This window comes from Anabrus simplex, chromosome 12, assembly GCF_040414725.1.
Source record: "Anabrus simplex isolate iqAnaSimp1 chromosome 12, ASM4041472v1, whole genome shotgun sequence".
Lineage (NCBI taxonomy): Eukaryota > Metazoa > Arthropoda > Insecta > Orthoptera > Tettigoniidae > Anabrus > Anabrus simplex.
This window is the reverse complement of record NC_090276.1, coordinates 10,624,015-10,648,174: the sequence shown is the minus strand read 5'-3', so window position 1 is coordinate 10,648,174 and position 24,160 is coordinate 10,624,015. Positions and strand designations below refer to the sequence as shown.

Sequence of the window (24,160 nt, the reverse complement as noted above, 5' to 3'; positions counted from 1 at the left end):
GCGTGCAGAAATTAAAAAGCCAGAAAATAATTGGAATATACCATTTTTCCTTTAATGAATTGCATACAGCCATGAAGTCAAAATATGAAATTGTCGACTCATTCGCTGAAACAAATTGTTGGGTTTCCCACGAGTTAACAACAGCAATGGTTATAGTATGACGATGCTGAAATTCACTTTGAGCACTATTTTCATGAAGGACATGATTTCTTACGCTGTATTACTGCACTAGATGAGACGTGAACAAGGTCATATGAATCTAAACTTAAGTGGCATTCCAATAATAATAATAATAATAATAATGTTATTTGCTTTGCGTCCCACTAACTACTTTTTAAGGTCTTCGGAGACGCTGAGGTGCCGGAATTTAGTTCCTCAGGAGTTCTTTTACGTGCCAGTGAATCTACCGACACGGGGCTGTCTTATTTGAGCACCTTCAAATACCACCGGACTGAGCCAGGATCGAACCTGCCAAGTTGGGGTTAGAAGGCCAGCGCCTTATCCGTCTGAGCCACTCAGCCCGGCAAAGTGCCATTCCAACAAGTGGCATATTACGGGTCACCAAGCAAAACAAAAGTTCATCACACCCCAATGAACGTGAATGTTATAATGATTTTTGTCTATGACTGCGATGGTGTCATCCTAACACATGCCATACCACAAGGACAGACCTATTGGAAAGTATTTCTGTAATTTTGTGGAGCATCACCCGAGACCAGCATTGCAAAGAAAGCGGCGACACTTCCTGTAGAACTCTCCCATTGTGTTGCAGGATAATACACAGGCACATGTGGCACACTCTACAGTCAATTTGTATGGTTGCTGGGGTTGGGAAAGTCTTTTCCATCCACCATATTCACTGGATATGAGCCCCTGTTATGAAGAAACCACTTCATGGCACTGCCTTCTGGACTGTTCCTAAAGGAAGTAGCTCGCTCTATCAGAGACATCGACAGAACAGACGCTGCTACACGGATTCTATGACTTCCACATCACTGGCAACGAGCTGTAGACAATGCTGGCGACTACACTGAAGAATTGTAACAGCAGTCTCAGTAGTAAATAAATGCAGTTGCCACTATTAAAGTTCCAACCCATACATTACAAGAAAGTAGACTGCAGACGCATGTACAAAGCCTTTAAACACTGTCAGTACGATTTCCATTGCAGGTCTCCATAAAGTTGGTTATCAGGTCTAAAATTTAATCCTTCAGAGGTGGTGGTAATTCATGGCTGTAGATGGCAAAAAATAATAATAATTAATGCCTGCAAAATTTTGAAAATCTTCTAAAACCATGAAAATATACCCAAATTAACCACATACCTCGTTCAAGAGAGGAAACCCAACTTTGAAGTGGTCTGAAGAGAAAATAAGTATCGTCTCAATTTTTTCACTGAAAGAATGACATACAATGATACATATGATCTGACAACGATGAACTTTAAGTACACATAGTCCTCTGCACGTCTACCCGTTAGTTTCATTTCCTGATACCGGGTCAGGGATGAGGTGAGATGAATTTATATGGCACGTTTGTACGTCTGGGAAAGAGACCAAGTCTCTCATAGTGCACTGGCACTGCCTGTGGGTCCTGGTAGCTTATGCAGTGGCCTCCAGTATATGAACTAGCTATGTGTCTTGATAGGTATGCTAGTTACCAACTGATGAGCCCAAACTGGCAGACTGGGGTAAAATGCTGACAACCAAGAATGAGGCACCTGGAAAATTTACCATTTCCAATAATGGACCATTTATATTGGAACTGCCCCCTCTGTCGTTGCCAGTGTCACTTGCATGGTTGTTACTCTTAGGTGAGCTCGAAAAGAATTTTCGCCTTCAGTGTCACATAAACTAAAATCTAACACTTCATTGTATCATACAATATTGACATTATATTGGTACATTAATCTGTTTTCTGCAATGCCATTTTACCAGAAAATCGAGAAAATACACAATAAGTACCCGCACTAAAAACTGTCTCCTACTAACAGGAGAAGAAACATTTCATGATACCGAGGGAATTTTCCTTATCAGTAGAATTAATGAAACAGCTTCTGCCATCTATGATCATATTTCTGAAGTTCCTCAGCTAGTAAAGCTGCAAAATTTGTACAGAACATATACCATACCTGCCAACTTTCAAAAAGAAAAATTCGGAAGATCCCAAAACGGAAAATTTTTAACAACCCACACATGCGTCGTAATTTCTTGAGACATAATGAAAAAGGATGACAAGAGGGGAGATTATAAACAATACTAATACAAGTCAAATATATGTTATGATCACCCCTGAAATTAAATACTTATACAAACTTACACCTTGATGAGTGCTCATCTGTTTCCACTTAACATTGGGAACACTTTCCGTGATCGTATAAAATAAGGAAATTAAGCAGAATATGCCTCCCTAAAAGACTGATAATATAGTTCCTTAGTTGAACTCATTAAGAACACTACCAAAAATACCAAATCGCTTACAAATTCGTCACACAATTCCACGACTTTCACAACTACCGCCAATGTTACTCACACCCACACACAAACAAAGCCTTTCACAGCTGCCATGAAACAGGACTTAATTCACTACTTACAAAAAAGAAAAATTACCTCAATGCATGTGAATATACATATGTACATGATCAAATGTTCTATTTTACAGTGGGGAATAATTTAAAACAATTAAATCTTCGTTCGAACACAAGTAAACGTTACATTTTCTACATTGAGGAAGAGTTTTGCTTTTACTGCCCTTTTGGCAGCAGCAACTTGTCAGACCTGGCCAGGCATCAATTTTTGGAAATGAGACATAGCTCTCGTAGTGCATTGGCACTGCTGGTGGCTTCAAGTAGCCTATGCAGTGGCCTCCACGGTATGCTCTAGCCTTGCGTCTTGGGAGGTGTGCTAAGTCCCAACTGACGAGCCCAACTTAGCACACGAGGGCGAAACGCAGGCAACCAAGAATGAGTTAGCTGGAAAATTTATAATGTCCAATAACGGACCATTATATTGGTATTACCAACTACTATCGAAAGTCAAATCCGATATGACTGCATAAAGCGAAACCAAATGCGGATATTCAAAATCCATACAATAATATTGTTCATCCGTACAACTGTAAAAAACACTCAAAATCCGTACATTTTACGGCAAAACCGGAATACTTGGCAGGTATGATATATATGTTTTTGCCCAGAGGGAAAGAAAAGTGCCAGGCCGAGTGGCTCAGACGGTTGAGGCGCTGGCCTTCTGAGCCTTACGTGGCAGGTTCGATCCTGGCTCAGTCTGGTGGTATTTGAAGGTGCTCAAATTTGTCAGCCTCGTGTCGGTAGATTTACTGGCACGTATAAGAACCCCTAGGGACTAAATTCTGGCACCTTGGCATCTCCAAAAACCGTAAAAGTAGTTAGTGGGACGTAACACTATTATTATTTAGAAAAAAAATTGTGTATATATATATATATATATATATATATATATATATAATGTTTCTGCCCACGAAGAGTTGAAGTTTTACACGACCAGCACTGATATTATCCTAATCTTTCACATTATTGAAGAAAAGGTACAGAAGAAAAAAAAGTCTAAATCATTTTCTAAATAAATTCTGTCACGAGTAATTTTTCTCTAAAACCAACCGGGCAAGAGATGCATAGAGTTTTATGTCTCTTAACGGCTCCCAACCCCCCTCCCCAACCTGCCAAATTTTTTTAAAAACAAATTATAGCTAAAATCCTAATCACCCTCATCATAAACTTAAATAAGTTCAATCAAAATCCAACAATCCATTCTCCTGTGATACTGTAACAGACAAACAGACTAAAACAAAAAAATATTCTGAATCCAACAGAGGTTATTATTATTATTATTATTATTATTATTTCTGTCTGGTATTAAAACAAAGTACCAAGTAAATATTCAAAAAGTACAGGCAGAAAGATTTATATTATATCTCTAATAAAATAACATGTCCTGACTAACTGATTCATCATCGCCGAGCCAAAACCACTGGACATTAAAAAAATTAAATTTTGGTTGTACATTAATAATCAAAACTTAACAAGTTACGGATGTAAAAATTGGTATTTTAAATCTCCTTCAAAAATAAACACACGTTTTCTTTTTCAGAAAATCCACTTAAGGGAGGTTTAAAAGTGAAAATTGGGTGAATTTTTAAAATGAGTATATCTCAAAAACTTCGAATCTTCTTCAAGAATAAAGAAACACATTTTTTGTTTTGAGAAACTCAATTTAAAGGGGAAGAGGATTGGGGGGGGGGGGGGCTAGAAGGAAGTGAACAAGGAGTTGAATTACTTTTTATGAGGACGTTTATATCTCAAAAACTGGAGATGTTACAGATGTTAAGATTGGTAGAATCTCCTTTCAAAATAGAGAAACATTTATGTTTTTGTTTTCGGAAAATCCACTTATGGGAATGAAAAGTATTGAAAAAGCAGGTGAATTTTTAAAATGAATATATCTACAGTATATCTCAAAAACTTAGCATGTTACAGATGTGAAAATTGGTATCTGGAATGTCCTTTACAGGAACAAGTGTTTTGTTTTTGGAAGAGCCACTGAACGGGAGGGGGGATAAAAAGTCAAAAATTAGTTCAGTTCTTTTTATGAAGATGCTTATATTTTAAAAAATGAAGATGTTACACACATGAAAATTGGTATTTCGAATGCCTTTAAAAATAAAGAATTTTGTTTTTTTTTGTTTTTGGAAAATCTACTACATTGGGGAGCGAGGGGGGTTTGAACCAACTATCTTCCGAATACTGGATACTGGCCGCACATAAGCGATTGCAGCTATTGAAATTGAATTTTACGGTGAGTTTTTAATGCAGTACTGAGGAACGATTCATCTTCATCATCGGTTTGCCCTTCCAGCGAGCCGGATAGTGTGTTTGAAAACGAGCGTCTTCCAAAGTTGCCTATTCAAAAACATTTTGTTGTCCAAGACAGATTCCAAATTCCATCCTCTTCTCTCCAAGTCTTCCCTCAGTTGGTCCATCCATCTTCTTCTTGGTCTTCTAGCTGGTCTTCTACCCGTTATATCTCTTTTCCAAATAAGCACATGGTAACCTTGTGCTATTCATTCCTTTAACATGCCCAAACCATTTAAGTCTAGATGACCTAAGTCTTTCCTCCATCGATTCATTTAGACCTAGGTTAGATTGGATCTCATCATTTTTCACATGATCAGGTCGGGTCTTTTGGATGGCAGTTCTAAGAAATTTCATTCCACAGGCTTAAATCCTACTACAATCCTTTGATGTTAGTGTGCAGGTTTCCAGAGAATATGTAAGGATGGGAATGAAATATGACTTGTACAGGGTCATTTTTGTTCTTTGTGGGACCTTCTCATCCCATAGTAGGTGTCTTAACGATACTGTAAATGTTAGAGCCTTTGGTTACTCTGTTTGTCATTTCTATCTCAGCTCTGTTATTACTAGCCATTACGCTTCCTATTGGTGTACTATTTCAACTTGGTGGTCCTTGAGGAACGATTACTTTTATCAAATTATGAAATCCACACAAGCGAAGCTGTGGGTAACAGCTCGTAACATATATAATTAATTACGAGTATAGACATCTTTACAATGATTTATAATGGCTCAACCATTGTCAAGAAAACCGCCCCCATTTCACTATTTGAAAATATGGCAACCCTTCACACAACACAGTTCAGAACCCATGGTCGATGACATATAATACATGAATGAAAGAGAGGGGTTACTCACACAATTGATGCGCACTGTTGCCAGATCTGACTTCATGTCTACATCTTCCACAACGCCAGGGTAGGTCTGGCCATCGTGAAGTCTAACCTGTAATGAAACAGCAAAGAGATGAGCTAAACAGCCATTGCAGGAAGTTCCATTCCTAACAACTATAAGCTTCAAGATAATTTTTAAAACTCGAACCAAGCTTAGTAATAATTAAATACGAAAGCAGAACACCTATAAACGTGAATTTGAATGTACTGCTGTAGCTTTGTCAGGATGTTGGTGGGGGTGTCTGGAGAAGATGTCTGCATGCGCAAACGACAGTGCTGCTTCAGTATGCCATGAGTGAGCAAGAGGTGCACATGTCTGTTGTGCGACGCATCATTATCAAATTTCTCGCAAAAGAGGGCACCAAACCTTCTGAAATTTTGAGACTGATCCACGCACAGTTTGCGGAAGAAACACTTTTAGACTCGAGTGTATGACTGGGCTAAAAATTTGTGTCAGGAAGAGAAGCTGTGGAAAATGAACCTCGTGAAAGAAGACCGCAGACAAGCATCACTGCAGAGAATATTGTTGCCATTCGTGCCATTATTGGTGAAGATCGGCGAATAAAAATTCTGTATATTGTTTTTAGCAGAGGAATAAGTTATGGAAGTGTTCAAACCATCATCCGAGATGAACTCTATTTCAGAAATTTGTCTGCCAGGTGGGTTCCTTGTCTCCTCGACTAGGAACAAAATACGCCAGGAAGTTTGTCAGAGACTCCTGCATCGCTATTACACCCCAGGGCCAAAGAAAGCAAGCATGGACTGGCGGCAAAGAGAAGAAGCAGGTCCGGTCAAGGCCAAAACACACCCATCTGCTAGAAAGGTGCTTGAACCGTTTTCTGGGATTCCGCGGGCGTTTTGCCGGTGGATTTTCTTGACGAACAATTAACGCAGCCTTTTACTGTCGCCTTTTAGATGAAAAAAAGTGCTGTTTTTCATAATAAGATACAGCAGCAACCGATCCAAAACGTCATTCTTCTCCATAACAATGCAAGGCCGCATACTTCTGCTTTAATGCAGGAAAACCTTGAGAAAATTCACTGGACACCTCTAGAACACCCTCTGTACTGTCTAGACTTATCACCATGCAACTACCATTTGATTGGACCACTCAAACAATCCCTAGGACAGCAATTCAATGATGCAAGTGTAAAAGAGTTTGTGCGCAACAGGCTCGCACACGTCCCTCTTCTTTCTATCAGCGCAGCATCAAAAACTTACCAATCTAATGGAGAAAATGTGTATCAAAGGCAGGACACTATGTAGAAAACTGATCTCTATGTGCGTATTTTTTTGGTTGACGCAATTAAATTTTTAAAATAATTCCTGTTTATATTTGATCTGCCCTCGTACATTTGTTTGTTATTTATATTTTTTTATTTGCCACTGGCAATACCATTTTATCTGAAGCAGAGAATCTAGAGATGTTAATACATGGTAATGGACAAAGTCTTAAAAGTAGGCAAATATAATGGACTGTTGATGATTGAAAATATCAGACTAGGGAAAGAACTCGTAGAGAAAGCAACTGAAGTCAAGCCTTATTTTTATTTTCAAAATCTCCCTCCAATTGGAGGCTGCCCAAGACAAAGAACATTGAAAATAAAGATATAAGTAAATTATTAGTCCATGATCTCAGTCTGGCATTCGTTTCCAGTCCTGGCCGGATGAACGCATGCAAGAGAGTTGAGCAGAAAAACTCAAATGATACCCGCGTGGTATATATGGGTGGAGCGACAGACAGGTTCCGAGACAGCCCTAGTCTGACGATTTCTGTAAGCAGACAGTGTCTGCTGGTCTGTGCCGAGTGCAATTCACTGAACTACATTATACACTAGTGTCCAAAAGTTAAGCATAAGTTACGGGTAAGCAGCGAAACAGGAAATAGACCGCAAATCGTACGACATATGCACCTACCAACCATACGTGTTCGCTCTGTATAGGAAAGGACTGTTCCCGGCTGTGACTAGCGGCGTAACCACAAGGTAAACACAGCCAGTGCCTGCGCCCCATATTCCCTCAGTCGTGTTTGCCCTGTTATAGTGTGCGGAGTGTAGCCTCGTGGTGAACGTGACAACACAATGGCACAACAACGCCATCTGGACCCCGTTTCGCAGGGTAGAATACTCGGCCGCCTGGAAGTAGGCCAGACACAGACCAAAGTCGCCGCATCCTTGAATGTGTCACAAAGTGTCATTTCTAGGCTTTGGAGACGATTTCAAGACACAGGAGATGTTAGTCGTAGGCCAGTACCAGGTCGCCCAACAGTAACTACCCCACAACAGGACCAACATCTGCCTTTAACTGCCCGACAAAATCAGAGTGCACCTGCAAGACAACTGTCAGCAGAGCCTGCAGCCGTCTCAGGGGTTGCCATTTCCCGGCAAGCTGTGTACAGGAGGCTCAGAACAGCAGGGGTGTTTGCCCGACGTCCAGCGGTGTGCGTCCCGCTCACTCATGCAAAGAGACGGGCCCGTTTACTGTTGAGCCGTCAACATTGAAACTGGACCATGAATGGAAGCATGTGCTCTTCACTGATGAATCCCGCTTCAGTTTGCAGAACGATTCCCGTCGCACATTAATCAGGAGAGAACTGGGTAGCCGATACAACCACAAGAACATTGTCGAACGGGACCAGTATGGTGGTGGTGGCGTCGAGATGTGGGGCGGCAACATGTTGAATGGCCATACGGACCTGCAAATCTTCATGAGTGGTCCTCGGAACACTTAACGCTCAGAGATACAGGGATGAGGTAATGAGACCACATGTTCAGAGGTGCGCTTGGTCCAGACTTCCTGTTAATGGATGATCATGCCTGACCACACCGCGCTGCTCTGGCTGGGGAAGACATTCATCACATGGACTGGCCAGCGAGGTCTGCAGATCTGAATCCTACAGAACATGCCTGGGATGCATTGGGGAGGCGAACTGCATCCTGTCAGCCTCCACCAAGGACCCACCAAGACCTTCGCATTGCCCTTGCGGAGGAATGGGATCGACTGAAACAAGAGCTCTTGGACCATCTGAAAGAGAACATGCCACATCGCTGGGAAGCATGTGTGGCCATTAGGGGTAACCATACACCCTATTAACAACATATTTTTTTGTGGAAGACATTGCCAAGTGTTGTTAGTTGTTGTCAAAAGAGTACCTTAGCTATCAGAACCTTTCTGACACTTTTTTTGGACAAGTTGTGTGACATTTGGTGTGTCATTCAGCTTCCGTTTGTTCAGCAATCCGTCTGACATTCCTATCAGGCGGTATGGCCTTGTTTAGTGATTATGCCTAACTTTTGGACACTAGTGTATTACAACACATTTCTAAAACCTGAGAGATAAGATTAGTTAGAAAGCTGTGTTTGCATTAAGTGCATTAGTTTGTTAGACCATGGAAATCATCATCATTTTCATTTCCCCTTGTCCAGTTCACGCCAGGTCGAGGTGTTGATGGCACTTCTCCACCGTTGCCTCTTCTTCCACCACACCGCTTCAGTAATTGTATTCCAGTCATGTCTTTTATTTTCTTATATGGTTCTTAACAGAGTCCATCCATCTTGCTCTAGGCCCCCCCATCTTACGCTCTTTCTTTCTATTTTAGCCTCCAAATCTTATTTCAGAATACTTCCCTCCTCTATCCTTTTAACATGTCTAAACCATCTCAATTTATTCTTCTCCATCGTAACACTCAGTTTTTCTACCCCTATCTCTTTTCTGACCTCTACATTTCTTACCCTGTCTCTCCTTGTCTTCTCTACCGTACTCCTCAGGAACTTCATCTCACTGGCCTGAATTTTACTCTTCATTTCTTGCTGTCAAAGTGCAAGTTTCTGACGCATATGTTAATGTAGGGGTGTAGTACATCTTGTACAGTGTCTCTTTACATTTCACAGAAACTTCTCTGTTCCACACCAGGTTCCTTACATTCTGGTAGATGTATTTCCCACTTGCACCCTTCTGCTGAGCTCCTTATCCAACCTTGCATCTTGCATTATTTCCCTTCCCAAATATTTGAAGTATTCAACAACCTCAAGGTTTTTTCCCCTGAATGCTAACGATTCATTCTCTTTCTCCTCTTGTCATCACCACTGTTCTGCTCTTCTCCACACTGATTTTCATACCATATTTCTCAACATTGTCATTTAAAACCTCTAGTTGGATTTGCACGTCTGCACTGTTGACTCCCCGGATCACTATGTCATCTGCAAACAACAATATTTTTATATCCCCTCTGTATCTTGCCTTTAGGCCTTTGCTGGCAGAACCTAGTGTTTACAGTGCACTATGTATTCTAGTATAGGCTAGAGCAATTTTGTTACTTTCATAGATCTGTCTCTGTCTTATCCTTGGCTTTGACAATACGAAAGTGACTGAGGTATGAGCGATGCTAGTAATGCCAATTCCTTATGCAGCCAGTCCCTGCTATGAATGATGTGAAAATGTTGCTCGCAGGTTCGGTTGATGCATTTCAGTGGGTTTGGCAGACTGATATGTAATAGCAACTCTGGCTCCGTGAGGAAAGTAATGGGAAACTACCTCACTCCTCTTTTCTCTAGTACACCCCTTCAGTGATGCCTAGGCCATCGATGACAGCTGACGGCAGAGCTGTTGAGGATCCCACCAGCGTTAGCGCTGATGGACTGAACGTACATACATACATACATCTTGCCTTTGTTTCCTTTAGAATTTCATCCATAACCATTATAGACATAAGTTGAGACAATACACTTCCCTGTCTTAGTCCAGTTTGGTTTCTATACCAATCTGTTCTCGCCACTGGAATTTGGACACAGCTGGAGCAATACTTATACATTACTTTCACTAGTTTCCTTGATTGTCTTTCACATTCTTTTCTTTCCAGGGTTTCCCACAGCTTTTTTCTATTACACTTATCACATGCCTTCTCTAGATTAAGGAATACCATCACCAGATATTTTCCGTATTCACACTGTTTTTCCCTCAATAATCTCATGGTAAATATAGGGTCTTTCGCTGGCCTGCCCTGTCAAAATCCATACTCCCCTTCTTATAAATTTCTTTCCACCTTTCCTCTCATCCTCCTTTCTATTAGTCTCTCCAATAGTTTGGCTACTTGTGACAACAATGCAATTCCTCGATAACTGTCACATACCTTCCTGTAATCCGCCTTAAATACTGGTATTATTACACCTTTACACCAATCATCACATACTGCACTTGATTTTTCCTCCATATAGCAGCCTATATAACCAATGTGGACCAATAGGTCCTGCTGCTTTTCCTGTTTCGATTTGTTTAACAGCCATTGCCATATCACTTTCCTCATTTACCACTACGCTCTCTTTATCATTTCTCACATTCAGCAGTTTATCAAAATAATCTTTCCACCTATTATTTATCTCCTCTGGATCTCTTCTTATATTTCCACTCTCTTCCTTCTCTTGTATTGAGTAGATTTTTTCTTTTCTCTTATTTTTTATCAATCCATACAACATCTTTTTTCCACCATTTACATCCTTTTCCAACTCTTGTGTGAATCTCTCCCAACATATTTTCTTTTCTCATTTATCACCTTTTTACATTTACTTTTAATTTCCTGATACTTAATCTTACTTCCTTCCTTCCTATCTCTATTCCATTCTTGTCATGTTTTCTTCTTTTGAACAACTTCCTTCGCCTTGCTTCATTCCACCAAGGTGTCTCCTTTTCTTTCACTCTCGCCAAAGTGCTGCCACAAATCTTCTCTGTACAGCTTATAAATGTGTTTTTAAATGTGGTCCATCTTTCTTGTACACTTTCTATTTCTGATATATAAGGATGGACTGTTTTAATTCCTCCTGAAATTTCTGCTGAATTATTTCATCTTTTAATTTCTATACTTTAATTTTCTTCTGTCTCATTTCTTTTACTCTCACAATTTCACCCATTTTCAATTTTGCTACTCTGAGGTCTCTATCAAATGCCTCACCTGGTAATGCTGTTACAGCCATTAACTGTTTAAGATTTATTTTCTCAACCAAAAAATAATCAATAAGGGTTTTTGTCATTCCACCATAGCCATATCTAGTGATCTTTCTACTATTCTTTTTTTCTAAACCAAGTGTTACACACAATCATTCCATTTCTCTCACAAAAATCAATCAGCTTATCTCCCTCGCTGTTTCTTTCTCCATATCCAAACGGACCAATCATTTCTTCTTTATCAATTTTGTCATTTCCAACCTGCGCATTGAGGTCTCCCATGACTATCACTTCCACATCGGTGATTATTTCCTCGAGTGTGTCTAAGAATTCCATTATACTTTTCTCACTGTTTCCAGTCTGGGGTGCATAAACATAGGTGAAATCTTTCACTCCTTCTTCTGTCCTCAGTCGTACTCTGATTATTCTATCACTAACGTAGTCTACCTTATCCACATTTTCTTAACAATCACTCCTACTCCGTTCTTTGCCTCACCTCTTCCACTCCAGTATAGAGCGTACTCTCTACTCATCCTCCCCAATCCCTTTCCCCTCCACTTGACCTCATGCAGTCCCATCATTGCAACTTTCTCTTTCTCCATAAAATCAATCAACTCTCCTGATTTTCTCATCAGGGTCACAACATTTATTATTCCCATCTTCATAATATGAATTGCTGGTTACCCACTTACCACAGCTCCCCCAGCACAAGAACTGCATATCACTTTTCGCAGAGTATGATGCCCTAACCTTTTCCGAGGCTGATAATTACCACCACTCATTTCAGGCTATGTGGTCACTCCTAACAGCACTTCAGAGCAACTGCCAGCAAATATTCAGGCCACCCCTTAAACAGGGAACAGACACTTCGCAGCCGCCCCTAACATGGGAAACAAACGCTGATGATGAATAGTGTACTCGTACTATTCCCCGAATACCAGGCTGCCTCTTCTGCAATCTTCACCATTCCAAAGTCCATCTTCTCCATTGTAGATTCCGTTGAGGTCTTCACTCGTAACCCTGAGCTGGGACCCTTACCAGATGTTACACACTGGGTCAGTGTGTTCTGGGACTCACATAGGCAGGGGCACCACTCCCTGGGTAGGGCTGCCTCTGAAGAGGGATCCCTACCTGCCACCTTGTCAACCGAAAAATTTCTTCCCGAATAAATAATTTTTATATATGACAAACCTGTAAAAACCAAGTCATGTAGAGAGGTTTGTAGACAATTTCAGGACAAATTTCCTGGCATTCCAGTATGGAGACTGTGAGATGTCTTGTTAATAAGTTATGAACAAGGTGATCACTGAATACTGCAATTCCTTAGTGTAATCGAAGGATTCTAACACAAAAAAACATTGCTGAAATTAGCACATCATTCGGACAGTTACCAGAAAAATCCCCATCACCTGTTGCTCAGGAAATACAGGTTTCAAAAACTTCAGTCCATTTGACTACTAAACTTTTACATTTGAAACCTTACAGAGCGACTATCATCCATGAATTACAACCCCCTGATGGTGGTAAATGAGACGATGTCTGTAACTGGATTTTACAAAGCACTGTTGATCCCATTAAATAACTTTTCTGATGCAACATAGTTTCACATAAGTGGTCAACTTGCTTCACAAAACCATAAATATCGAAGCACAGAAAATTCCCGGTTAATTCATGTAGTTCCACTGCATAATGCTAAAGTTGGCATACAGCACAATGAACAACATGGCCGTATTGGTACCACAGAAATATACTCGCACCATTTTTTCAATTGGGTATTTCCTGCAAGATTCTAACACAGCCCATACTGCTGCTGATTCCATGGATGGTATAACAGATAATTTCTGTGTTCCACAGTGAGTAGCTCTATTCATACCTGGACAGAACTGTGAGGTTTATTGATGACTACATGTGCGTTGGTGAGAATGAGGCCATCCCCCTTGACTATGAAGCCCGAACCGTTGGAGGCTGTTGTGGGTCTGCCTGTGAAGTAATCTAACCTGACAAAGAAACAGAAATTAACAAGTAAGAGTAACATATTCCTGAGGTGAAATCTCCCATGATGGTTTACTGAATGGAAGACAGGTGCTCAGTACAAAGCAAGGGACGTACAGAGCAATTCACTTGGGACTGAACATTTACTGTGTAAAATATTAAGCACAAACAGAACATAATCTATAGTATTAATAAAAATGAGATTGTGTGTGTCTGTTTGCTCCACATAGGCTCGAATACTACTGGACAGACTGAGCTGAAATTTGGTAAGGATACAGCTTGAAATTCCAAGTTACGTATGGGATACTTTAGATTTGTTACATATTTCACAGTTTCCAACTAGTGGGAGATTTTACGGGGGTGTGTCCAAAATTTGGACAATTTTTGCCCTACATCAACTAAAATAATGGGTAAACGGCTGGCCCCAACCAAAAATGAGTTGCATGACATGGCCTTGAAATTACATTTTCTTAATGACTCGAACACTTTGAGAAAATACAGCTTTAATAAGTTTGTGGCTGCAGTTGCCTTCGCTAATGAATAGGCTACACATTCTGCACATAAGCACGGGTCACACATGAAGTCATGTTCGTCATTATATTTAATGTAAAGTCAGGCAAGGGCAGCTGAAGAACGAGCGCGTGCCATTCTGTGGAAAGCGTTTGGAGGATACGGTTGAACTGCTGAAAGTGCTATGCGTGCATATCCGTATTTGAGAACTGCTGTGGGCATTAGTTCTCTTTTGTTATGGCCTCTGCAGGACCACGTCATGGTTTGGTTTCATCTCCTCCTCCCAAAACTTCTTCATCCTCTCTCTCTCTCTCTCTCTCTCTCTCCCCACCTCTCCTGTTTTTCAACTGATATTTTCAATATCCTCTTCTCCTGTCTCCCCCACTGATGCTTCACAGTGGCGGTGATAAGGACCCCGCAGACCCTGCGGGGCGGGGTCCATGGCTTGTGAGGGGACTATCACTGTTTCTTACTTCAATAGGTGAAGAATGATTTTCATATTGATAAAGCTACAGCACACAACACAGTATTATCTGTATTACAGAGGGTTAATCCAAACTCAGACCATCGTATTGCAGAGCTTCTTTCGTCAATATGAGTAGGCCTACGGTAGTTATTTCTGAAAGAGTGTGGGTTTCCCAGCCTGTTTCAATAAAAACCATCCCTTGCTGCCACTCACAACAATCAACAAGGCTTTTGAAGTAATTAGCCAGTTCTGAGAACCCAGTAGTCAGCGAAGATGCAATAACAAAGAAATCCTCCTTATCTAAACACTAAATACTGGAAGTTCCGAGCCTGTTTATAACTCTCAGCAATCAGTGTAGCTAAGTACGCTTACAATGGACGGTTTCGCTGTAAATTATTTGTTCCTAGAACCGAGATTATTTCTTAATATTGTGACGTCAGCGTGCTTTGGTTACTGTAACTGGAATATGCATTTCTCGTGTGTGTGTGTGTGTTTGTACCATTTTAGTGTATTATTTTACCGTAATTCCGTCGGATTTGAAAATTAAATTGTGTAATTTATTATTATTATTTATTATAGTCGTCTCTGTTCATGATAATAATATACAACCTTGTACTATGAAATAAACTTGTAACGTTCCTTATCAGGAAACGAGGGGGCCAATTTTCAATTACTGCCGGGGGGGGGGGGGGGGGGGGGGGGGAGCTTCTTAGCACCGCTGCTGGTGCTTCTCTACCCTGTTCCTGTACCTTTCTCTGTCATTGAGCTCTAGCATATTGGTTCTCTGTCCCTTCCACCTTGATCCCATCTCAGTCCAGTCCTACCGGAGTTCAACAACCCGCTTAGCTCCCGTCTTTCCTCTTGTCCTACCCACTGTCTCCCATATTCTTCTGTAGTTGATGTATTCTGCCATTTTCAATGTCACTGTATTATTTTTATATTCCATGTTTCTATCTCTTTAATATTGAGCAGTTTTAGTATTCATATCTAATGGGTTTATAATTCACATTTAATTCTGTAACCATTAACCACTTTAATCCTTGCTCATGAATCCATACATTAGCTATACTCCGCACTGCTTTACTTCTAAATTGACGTTTTGGCCGATTTTGGCTCTGTTTGGTGGTTATGTGCTGAAACATAGACATCCAACCAATCCCAAGCTGCCATTCATATCGACTTATATTGGCAGAGTCCATTCTCGAAACCTTGTTGCCAACTCTAATATTTACATTCACCATGTGGTTACAGTTTAGCATAGCATAAGTTAGTACAATATACTTTTAATAATCGGTGTATAAAAATAGTTGTAGTTTTATTTACATCCGTGTATTGGTTAGTGGGTACATAATTCGTGCTTGTTTAACATGTCCCAGTGTATTTCGGGAAAGACAAGTGGCAAGAAAGTGATTCTGAGATCTGTGGAGTGTTCTCTTTGCAAGCCATAACCTCCTTCCAAGGTCAGCCATTAGCGGTGAGTGAGGAGGTATTTTCTCATTCTCTTTTATTCTGCCAGAAAGTTAAGAATGACAGGGGGACTGGTACGTGGTTGAAATGGTACATGCAGCTCATCTCCATCGGAAGTGTGCCTGAAGAGAGCTGTACCACCTCGGGATGACGACACGAGTTTACTTCAATGACGAATTGCTTTAAAATTGAAGATTCTTTTTCAAGGACAACAGAGCTGCTGGAGATAACAAAAGAATGGCTTACCACAAGACAGTGTCTGAGAGCCCATCCTGTTCAATATTTACACCAATGACCAACCACTTCCAGAACAAACCAAAAGATGTTTTATACGCAGATGGCTTGGCACTGGCTGTCCAACGTAGAATGTTTCATGCGACTGAACATCATCTAAACGTGGCAAATGTACAACTACGAAGTATGAGCCGGGTAATTATCCTGCTGGAAGCTAACGTGCTATCCTTCGAGATAAATTATGTCCAATGCTAGAATCAACCAAAGAATCAAAAGCTGTTAGTAAATCTCAGCATTGAAAGTGCGAAGCGACCCCAAGATGAGGAGGAATTACGTTACGCTTAAACACCATAGGGCTACGTTAACTACAAAGGAGGGAAGCACAGATCAAAAATATAACACACAGACATATAACCTACCTAGCCACAAGTGGAAGCAAAGAAATCTGCACTGAAAACCCACCCTATTAAAAAAAAAGGGGGGTTAGATCCCTGGGAAATACTGAGCAGGGCATCAAAAGAGAAAACCAGTATTCTTTAAAATAAAATTATAACTATAATTAATAACATTAAAGAAAAATGTTAAATATTTTAATTGTTTTGTAAATAAAAGAAAATTTGAAAATATAAGTAAACTGATCAGTAATAATCTTTGCAAAATGAATAAATAAATCAATGAAATTAAAATAAATATAGAGATTTAAAATAAATCCTTTTCTTTTTACTAACATATCTTAGGTAAGGTGCACCTTAAACCAACGCACAATTTTTAAACATCCTATTTTTAATATTAAATCAAATTTAGTAAGATTAAGTGTGGGACGAATAGTTAGGCTGAAATTAACAAGAGAGGTTTGTGACCATCCTCAGTGGAGGTATTACATAGCAGAGATATGTTCAGAGGCAAGGCTCCATAATCGTCACATGAAATTAAAACGTAAGGACCGTTTCAACACAAAAGTTATTAACACATAATAGGCCAAAATTTAAAATAACGCAGATAATTCAAACATAAATCACGTGGATTTCCTAATTTATTGGATTACTAGGAGGTAATGTGAACTTCAATTCATGTTTCATTATTTCACCGCCCAGAATAATCAAATATCAAATAATGTCTGCCATACAGCCAAATTGTTTTCAGGAGTGTGTGAACCATACTCCATGGAAAGGGAAAAATAATACCAGTTTTTAAGAATGGGGACAAGGAAGTATGCGATAACTATCGAGGAATCTCATTCACATCACAAGTTTCAAGAATAATGGAAAGGGGATTGAGAGGAAAGATTATTATTACAATTTGCTTTACGCAGTACCGACACAGATAGGTCTTATGGCAACGATCAGAAAGGAAAGGACTAGGAGTGGGAAGAAAATGGCCATGGCCTCAATTAAGGTACAGCCTGGTGTGAAAATGAAAAACCATCTTCAGGGCTATCGACAGTGCAGTTCGAACCGAATATCTCCCGAATGCAAGCTCACAGATGCGCGATCCTAACTACACGGCCACTTGATCGGTGAGAGGAAAGTTGGAAGGACAGTTAGAAGAGGAGAAAGATGACTTTTAAAATGGCAGATCATTGGAAGACCCCATCTTTAGTATGAGGCAGCTGATGGAAAGCCATTGGAAACACAGGAAAGATCTAGTGATGACATTTCTCGACAGAGTAAAGACATACGATAGTGTACCCAAGATACGTGTATGAGAAACCATGGTAAGAAAGAAAACTGGCAAACAAACTATGGAAATTCTACACGCAGTGTATGGGAAATGTTATGGCTGTGTCCATACCCAAGTTGGGAGGACAGAATGGTTTAGGAATGCTACAGGGAAACATGTTCTCAGCACTATTATTTAAATCAGTAATGGATGCAATTCTGAAGGAATCAAAGGAAGCATTCAGTGAAAGAGAGATGAAGGTAGTGATATTGTGGTGAGGAGAACTGATACTAAGGAAGTACAAGAACCAGTGGGCATAGTGAATGAGGAAATTGTGACATACAGTGTGAAATTCAGCATGGAGAAGAGGCATGACGACTGTGATAACATGAGGTGACACAGTAGGGAAAGGAATCACAAATATTGGAGATCAGAACCTTGAAATTGTGGACAGCTTCAAAGATCTAAGAAGTAAACTTATGTAAAATGTATATAGAGGTTAGCAAATGGGTGCAACAGAAGAATGAATCCTACCAGAATATAAATAAGGAATCTAGTTTGGAAGGAGCTACCAAGAAAGTGATGCAGGAAGGTGTATTATACACCCATCCTGACATATGCAGCAGAGTCCTGGGCAGTGACAAGAGAGGAGAATTAACTTCAAGTCAGTGAAATGAAATTCCTAAGTAGTATGGTAGGGAAAAAAAAGGAAAGTTTTTTTTACAATTTGGTTTACGTCGTACCAACACAGATGGGCCTTTTTTATTTCTTTATTTTGCAAGATGCTTCACATCCCGCTGACACAGATAGGTCTCATGGCAACGATAGGACAGGAAAAGGCTAGAAGTAGGAAGGAAGCGGCTGTGCCTTAATTAAGGAACAGCCCCAGCATTTGCCTGGGATGAAAATGGGAAACTACGGAAAATCATATTCAGGGCTGCCGACAGTGGGGTTCGAACCCACAATCCCCCAAATACTGGATACAGGCCGCACTTAAGCAACTGCAGCTATCGAGCTCAGTGAGACCAAGTCTCAGAGCAAGATGAAGATAATAGATCAAGATCAGAATAATAAGAAGGAACCCTGAATGGAACAGAATTACAGAAGAAGAATGTTGGAAGACTATGGCAAGATGGAGAAATACGACAAATGTCCCAATCCACCTGGAACGGATATGACGAAATTATGATTAATTGCATTATATTATACATGTATATAGCCTATAATAATTTAGGAGAAATAAGCTTACTAATGATGAAAGAATTACTCAAATTTGTTGAGTGGTTCCTAGGCTAGTCTCCAAAAACAAACAAGCTAAATCACTCACAAACATTCTCTCTTTAGAACATTTGTATAGATTCATCTGGTTTTAACTGCAATACATTCAAGTATAATGAAATGACAAATTTAAACCTAAGTTTGGTGAATCCGGGGACATAAGTAAGACTGAGACAAAGTAGAGCCTATAACTTACAAACTTGTATTTTAAATTTAAATAGAAGGAAATTACATTTTATAACTTTCTCTTCTGAGAAAATGATGCAAATGTACTCACACAACGTTAAGATTTCAAGAAAATTAGTCTTGTCACGTAAGTTAACACATATCACAAACCCAAAAGAACTTAAAATCTTGAAGTTTGTATTGTTTGACTACACAGTAGGCCTACATTATAGAGTGTGCAGGCAATGTTCTTATGACTCAAACAACTCCCCTTTGGAATTCCCCATGAGAAACTGTCTTGTTACAGAACTGAACTGTGAAATTTGTGTGCATCTTGTCTCAGCCTTCATCATCATCAGCCAATTTCATTGTCCTCCACTGTAGTGTAATGGTTAGCGTTACTAGGTGCACACCTCAAGGGCCCGGGTTCAATAGGCACATGCAGCTCACCCCCATTGGGAGATTACCTGAAAAGAGCTGCACCATCTCAGGATGAGGAAAAAATTTACATTTTAGTCAATTCTATGGAAATGATTGGGCCTCTTAAAAGTCCTAAGTCTAAGTACTGGTAATTCTTTCCTAGTTCTTTCCAGCAGTTCTCTGCCAGTGAACTCCAGCAATATTCTTAATATTTTTATCCCATCGATCAGGTTATCTTTGTCTTGGTCTCCAATCCAATAATTTTGTCAATCTGTCATTTTTCATGCATACAACATAGTCTGATCTTTTTCTTATTGGCTCATATACCACACCCGGGAAACTGGAGATGGTTTAGGATGATGATGACAACATAGTTGGCTGCTCCCTCCAGGATCATTAATGTTTGTTATCGAGCTGATATCTTCTGCCCTCCTATTATAATTCTGTGTAAATCCAGCATTGACCTCTCCATACCTCTTTTGGCTGTTTTTAGTTGTTTTCTTTCAGTAATAAACTCATTCAGCAATCAGATCTTGAAGCCAAAAGGCAGCACAGAGATAAAGCACTCATCAAAAACTGCCTTCTTTAGATTTATATGGAAGTATCATCTGAAGAATGCCAAGTATCTCTATGTAAAAGCTATCCAAAGTAGATATATTCACTGACCTTTCATAGCAATGTTTTTCTGATCTATACACTATCTGTTGTAATGCATCTGTTGGACATGCCTTTGGCTTTAGGAAAAATCAATGTTCAGGTATTCTGAGGCATGGTGCATGACAAAGGATTTGGTTCTTCAAAGTCAGTAGCAAACAGTGCAATGTCATCCGCGAATTTCAGAATGTTAAACCTGTTCCAAATGATCGGAACTCATTTCCCTCTCATGCTTCTTAAAACAGTCTGAGATCACTACAGAAACTGCGTTATTACTACTTTTTTTTCAAAATGGATATATTAACGGAAAAGTAATGAACAGAAATTTAGCGGCAACAACGAGCATTAGTCAATAAAAACACATAACTGTCAAGAAATGCATTTGACAATAAAATGTCCTTCACTACAACAAACAACCATCCCCGTCATACGAAAAGTCACTTCTGTTTCCATGTGTTTTGTGTACTTACGTACTAACCAAATGTAGTTAAATAATAAAACTGTGGAAAATAAAAATTCCAAGTCTAACTAACCTTCTATGATCCTTAATCTCAATATATACCACTGCCGGAGCAACTTTTGTCACCACTTGAGCTATGAAGTTGAATTTTTCTCTTAAGTTTATATTGTCACCATCACCACTACCAGCATCCGTAGGCTTTGCGGCAATTACAGAGGGAAGCACACTTAACCTCTTACGTTCTCTTGACAAATAATAACCTAACCCCAAACCAAAACCTACACCAGATGTCAAGAGTAACCAATAGAATCCGGTCCTCCGCCTATTAAATTCCTTATCTTCCCCTGAATACAGTCTGACAGGAAAAGCAGTAACACTGGCACGTTTGCAATAAGTCGAACCCCACAACTCAGCAAATATTCCGGCATTTAATCGACCACACGAACCTTTCGTGATTAACTTCGCCGCCATGATAAAACATACGACAAATGACTGCAAATGGCAAGTATATCCATTGCCAACGTCATTATACGAGGCAAATCACTGCCTGCTTGATCTGCATCGAATGATGCTTACACTGCCTGCTTATTGCAACATTTGAACATGGCACAGTGCGTTTACAAGTATTATCCGCGCACTTTTTAGTGATAGATTTTTGTACTCGTTGGAGAAGTAAGAAGGGTTCCGTCAATACTGCCAACTGAATGGAAATGAAATCTGAATTGAATCGATAATATGATCGATCGATATGAATTTTATAAACCTTTATTATTTTAAGCAAACAACTGTGTCACACACACAATATTTAATACTATATAACATTTCCCGTTGCGAAACTTGTTCCTAGCATGAATTCTATGGTTTGGCTTTGCTGTGTAAACAACAACAGTACGAGTACTTAAAGTGTACGCCAGATGGCGCACAGCGATGATAAGCGATTCTTAGTTTGTGTTTCAAAGGTTGCCAGTACGAATCTCGAAGATAACCGAGGTCGACCGCTTCAGCACTAGGGTGTAAATCTATCACTAAAAAGTGCGCGGATAATACGCACTTCTTGGTGGCAGCACCAACTGACCCCAGTGCTGTCAGAATTAAATAGTCGAAAATAGGATAGTACTGTAGTTCTTACCTTCAAGTAGTGATGGGCAACGCTCTCGCTCGACACTCTCGAGACTCTCGCGAGAATCTCGAGACCGATTCACCTGTGTTGCAATCTGTGCCACGTCCCAGCAACTACAAGTGTAAACTGTATGGTATACCATAAGCAGTTATTGCGTGAAATAACGTTTTCATATGGAAACGTGTGAACCGATAATTTTTGTTCAAAAGCCTGGAAAAGTACTACATGTTCAGCTATGGCCCCCTTAATACCATTAACTGTTCACAACTTATTTGAGGTGGACATCTTAGCTGAAATAGCCTCCGTGGCTCAGACGGCAGCGCGTCGGCCTCTCACCGCTGGATACCGTGGTTCAAATCCCGGTGACTCCATGTGAGATTTGTGCTGGACAAAGCGGAGGCGGGACAGGTTTTTCTCTGTCATATTTCATTCCAGCAACACTCTCCATTATCATTTCATAAATTACCTTGGGAGCCTATATATGTTTCATTCATTACATCCCTGACCCGATCAATGACTGGAAAACAGGTTGTAGGTTTTCATCTTAGCTGAATAATACTGTATAATTTGTGAATAACTGCAGATAGGATGAACACCAAATACAGTAGGGACAATATGCGACACTTACAGATTTAGCCTTGATAAAATGGGAGACCTCCTCTGCGAACCATGTGACCTTGCCGCAGTGGGGAGGCTTGCGTGTCCCAATGATGCAGATAGCCGAGCCGCAGGTGCAACCATATCGGATGGGTATCTGTTGAGAGACCAGACTAACGAATGGTTCATCGAAAGGGGGGTAGTAGCCTTTCGGTATTTGCAAGGGCGGCAGTCTAGATGATTGACTGATATGGCCTTGTAATAATACTCAACATGGCTTAGCTGTGTTGATACTGCTACACGGCTGAAAGCAACAGGAAACTACAGCTGTAACTACCTCCCGAGGACATGCAGCTCTCTCTGTATGAATGATGTACTGATGATGGCTTCCTCCCGGGTAAAATATTCTGGAGGTAAACGGATCTCCGGGTGGGGACTACACGAGAGGGGGCGATCATCAGGAAGATGGATACTGACATTCTGCGATTCACAATTAAGTATTTATTTTCCACCTAGTCGATACAATGATTGCTTAAGGCAATTTTTAATGGTCAAAAGTGGTACATGTTTCGTATATTATCAACATCTTCAGCCACATAACACTGTTTAGATGAAAAATGTATAAAATTGACAAAGTAATGCTTAGAGGAAGTGTCCTTAAAATTAACATAAGATTGACAAGATTAAAACAAACAAATAACTCAAGAGAAAATATATAAATTATTTCTACAATAGAAAGCAGTCGTCAAGGAAACACTTGTACAATATTCCATAGAGAAATTGTCCTAATAAATATTCTTTTCTTAATAATTCATGAAAAAAGATCAATTTATAAATTAAAAATTATACAATTTATAAGTAATTATCGAAATGAAGAAATCCTGATATCACAGTGCGGCTCTTATTATTAATGTAGATGAAGATATAACTAATTCCTAGTTGTCAAATCTTATTAAGCCTGCTTTCCTTTGGAATAGTAACTCCTGTCATTCTTTCACAGTTTTGCGCCGGGTGTAATACTGATGATGCGTTCTTCCTTGCTCTTGCACCTGAGGAGGTGGAGGAGCGGGGGATATAGGTGTGTCAAGAACTTCCTTGCTGTCACCTATAGCTTCAACTGAGACCTCCTCAGGTGCAAGAGCAAGGAAGAACGCATCATCAATATTACACCCGGCGCAAAACTGTGAAAGAATGACAGGAGTTACTATTCCAAAGGAAAGCAGGCTTAATAAGATTTGACAACTAGGAATTAGTTATATCTTCATCTACATTAATAATAAGAGCCGCACTGTGATATCAGAATTTCTTCATTTCGATAATTACTTATAAATTGTATAATTTTTAATTTATAAATTGATCTTTTTTCATGAATTATTAAGAAAAGAATATTTATTAGGACAATTTCTCTATGGAATATTGTA

General features: G+C 39.8%; 1 protein-coding gene across 1 annotated transcript in view; it reads right to left on the bottom strand.

The window, feature by feature from the left end:
- The window catches only part of HtrA2 (HTRA2-related serine protease), a 69,453-nt gene extending 47,947 nt beyond the window's left edge, over positions 1–21,506 (bottom strand). Inside the window, exons 1-3 of the mRNA XM_067156816.2 lie at positions 21,096–21,506; positions 13,591–13,714; positions 5,746–5,832 (exon numbers count right to left, since the gene is read on the bottom strand). Of these exons, the coding sequence (XP_067012917.2) occupies positions 5,746–5,832; positions 13,591–13,714; positions 21,096–21,493 (609 nt within the window). The 5' untranslated portion in view covers positions 21,494–21,506. The remainder of the gene's footprint in view (positions 1–5,745; positions 5,833–13,590; positions 13,715–21,095) is intronic.
- Positions 21,507–24,160: the final 2,654 nt, after the last annotated feature.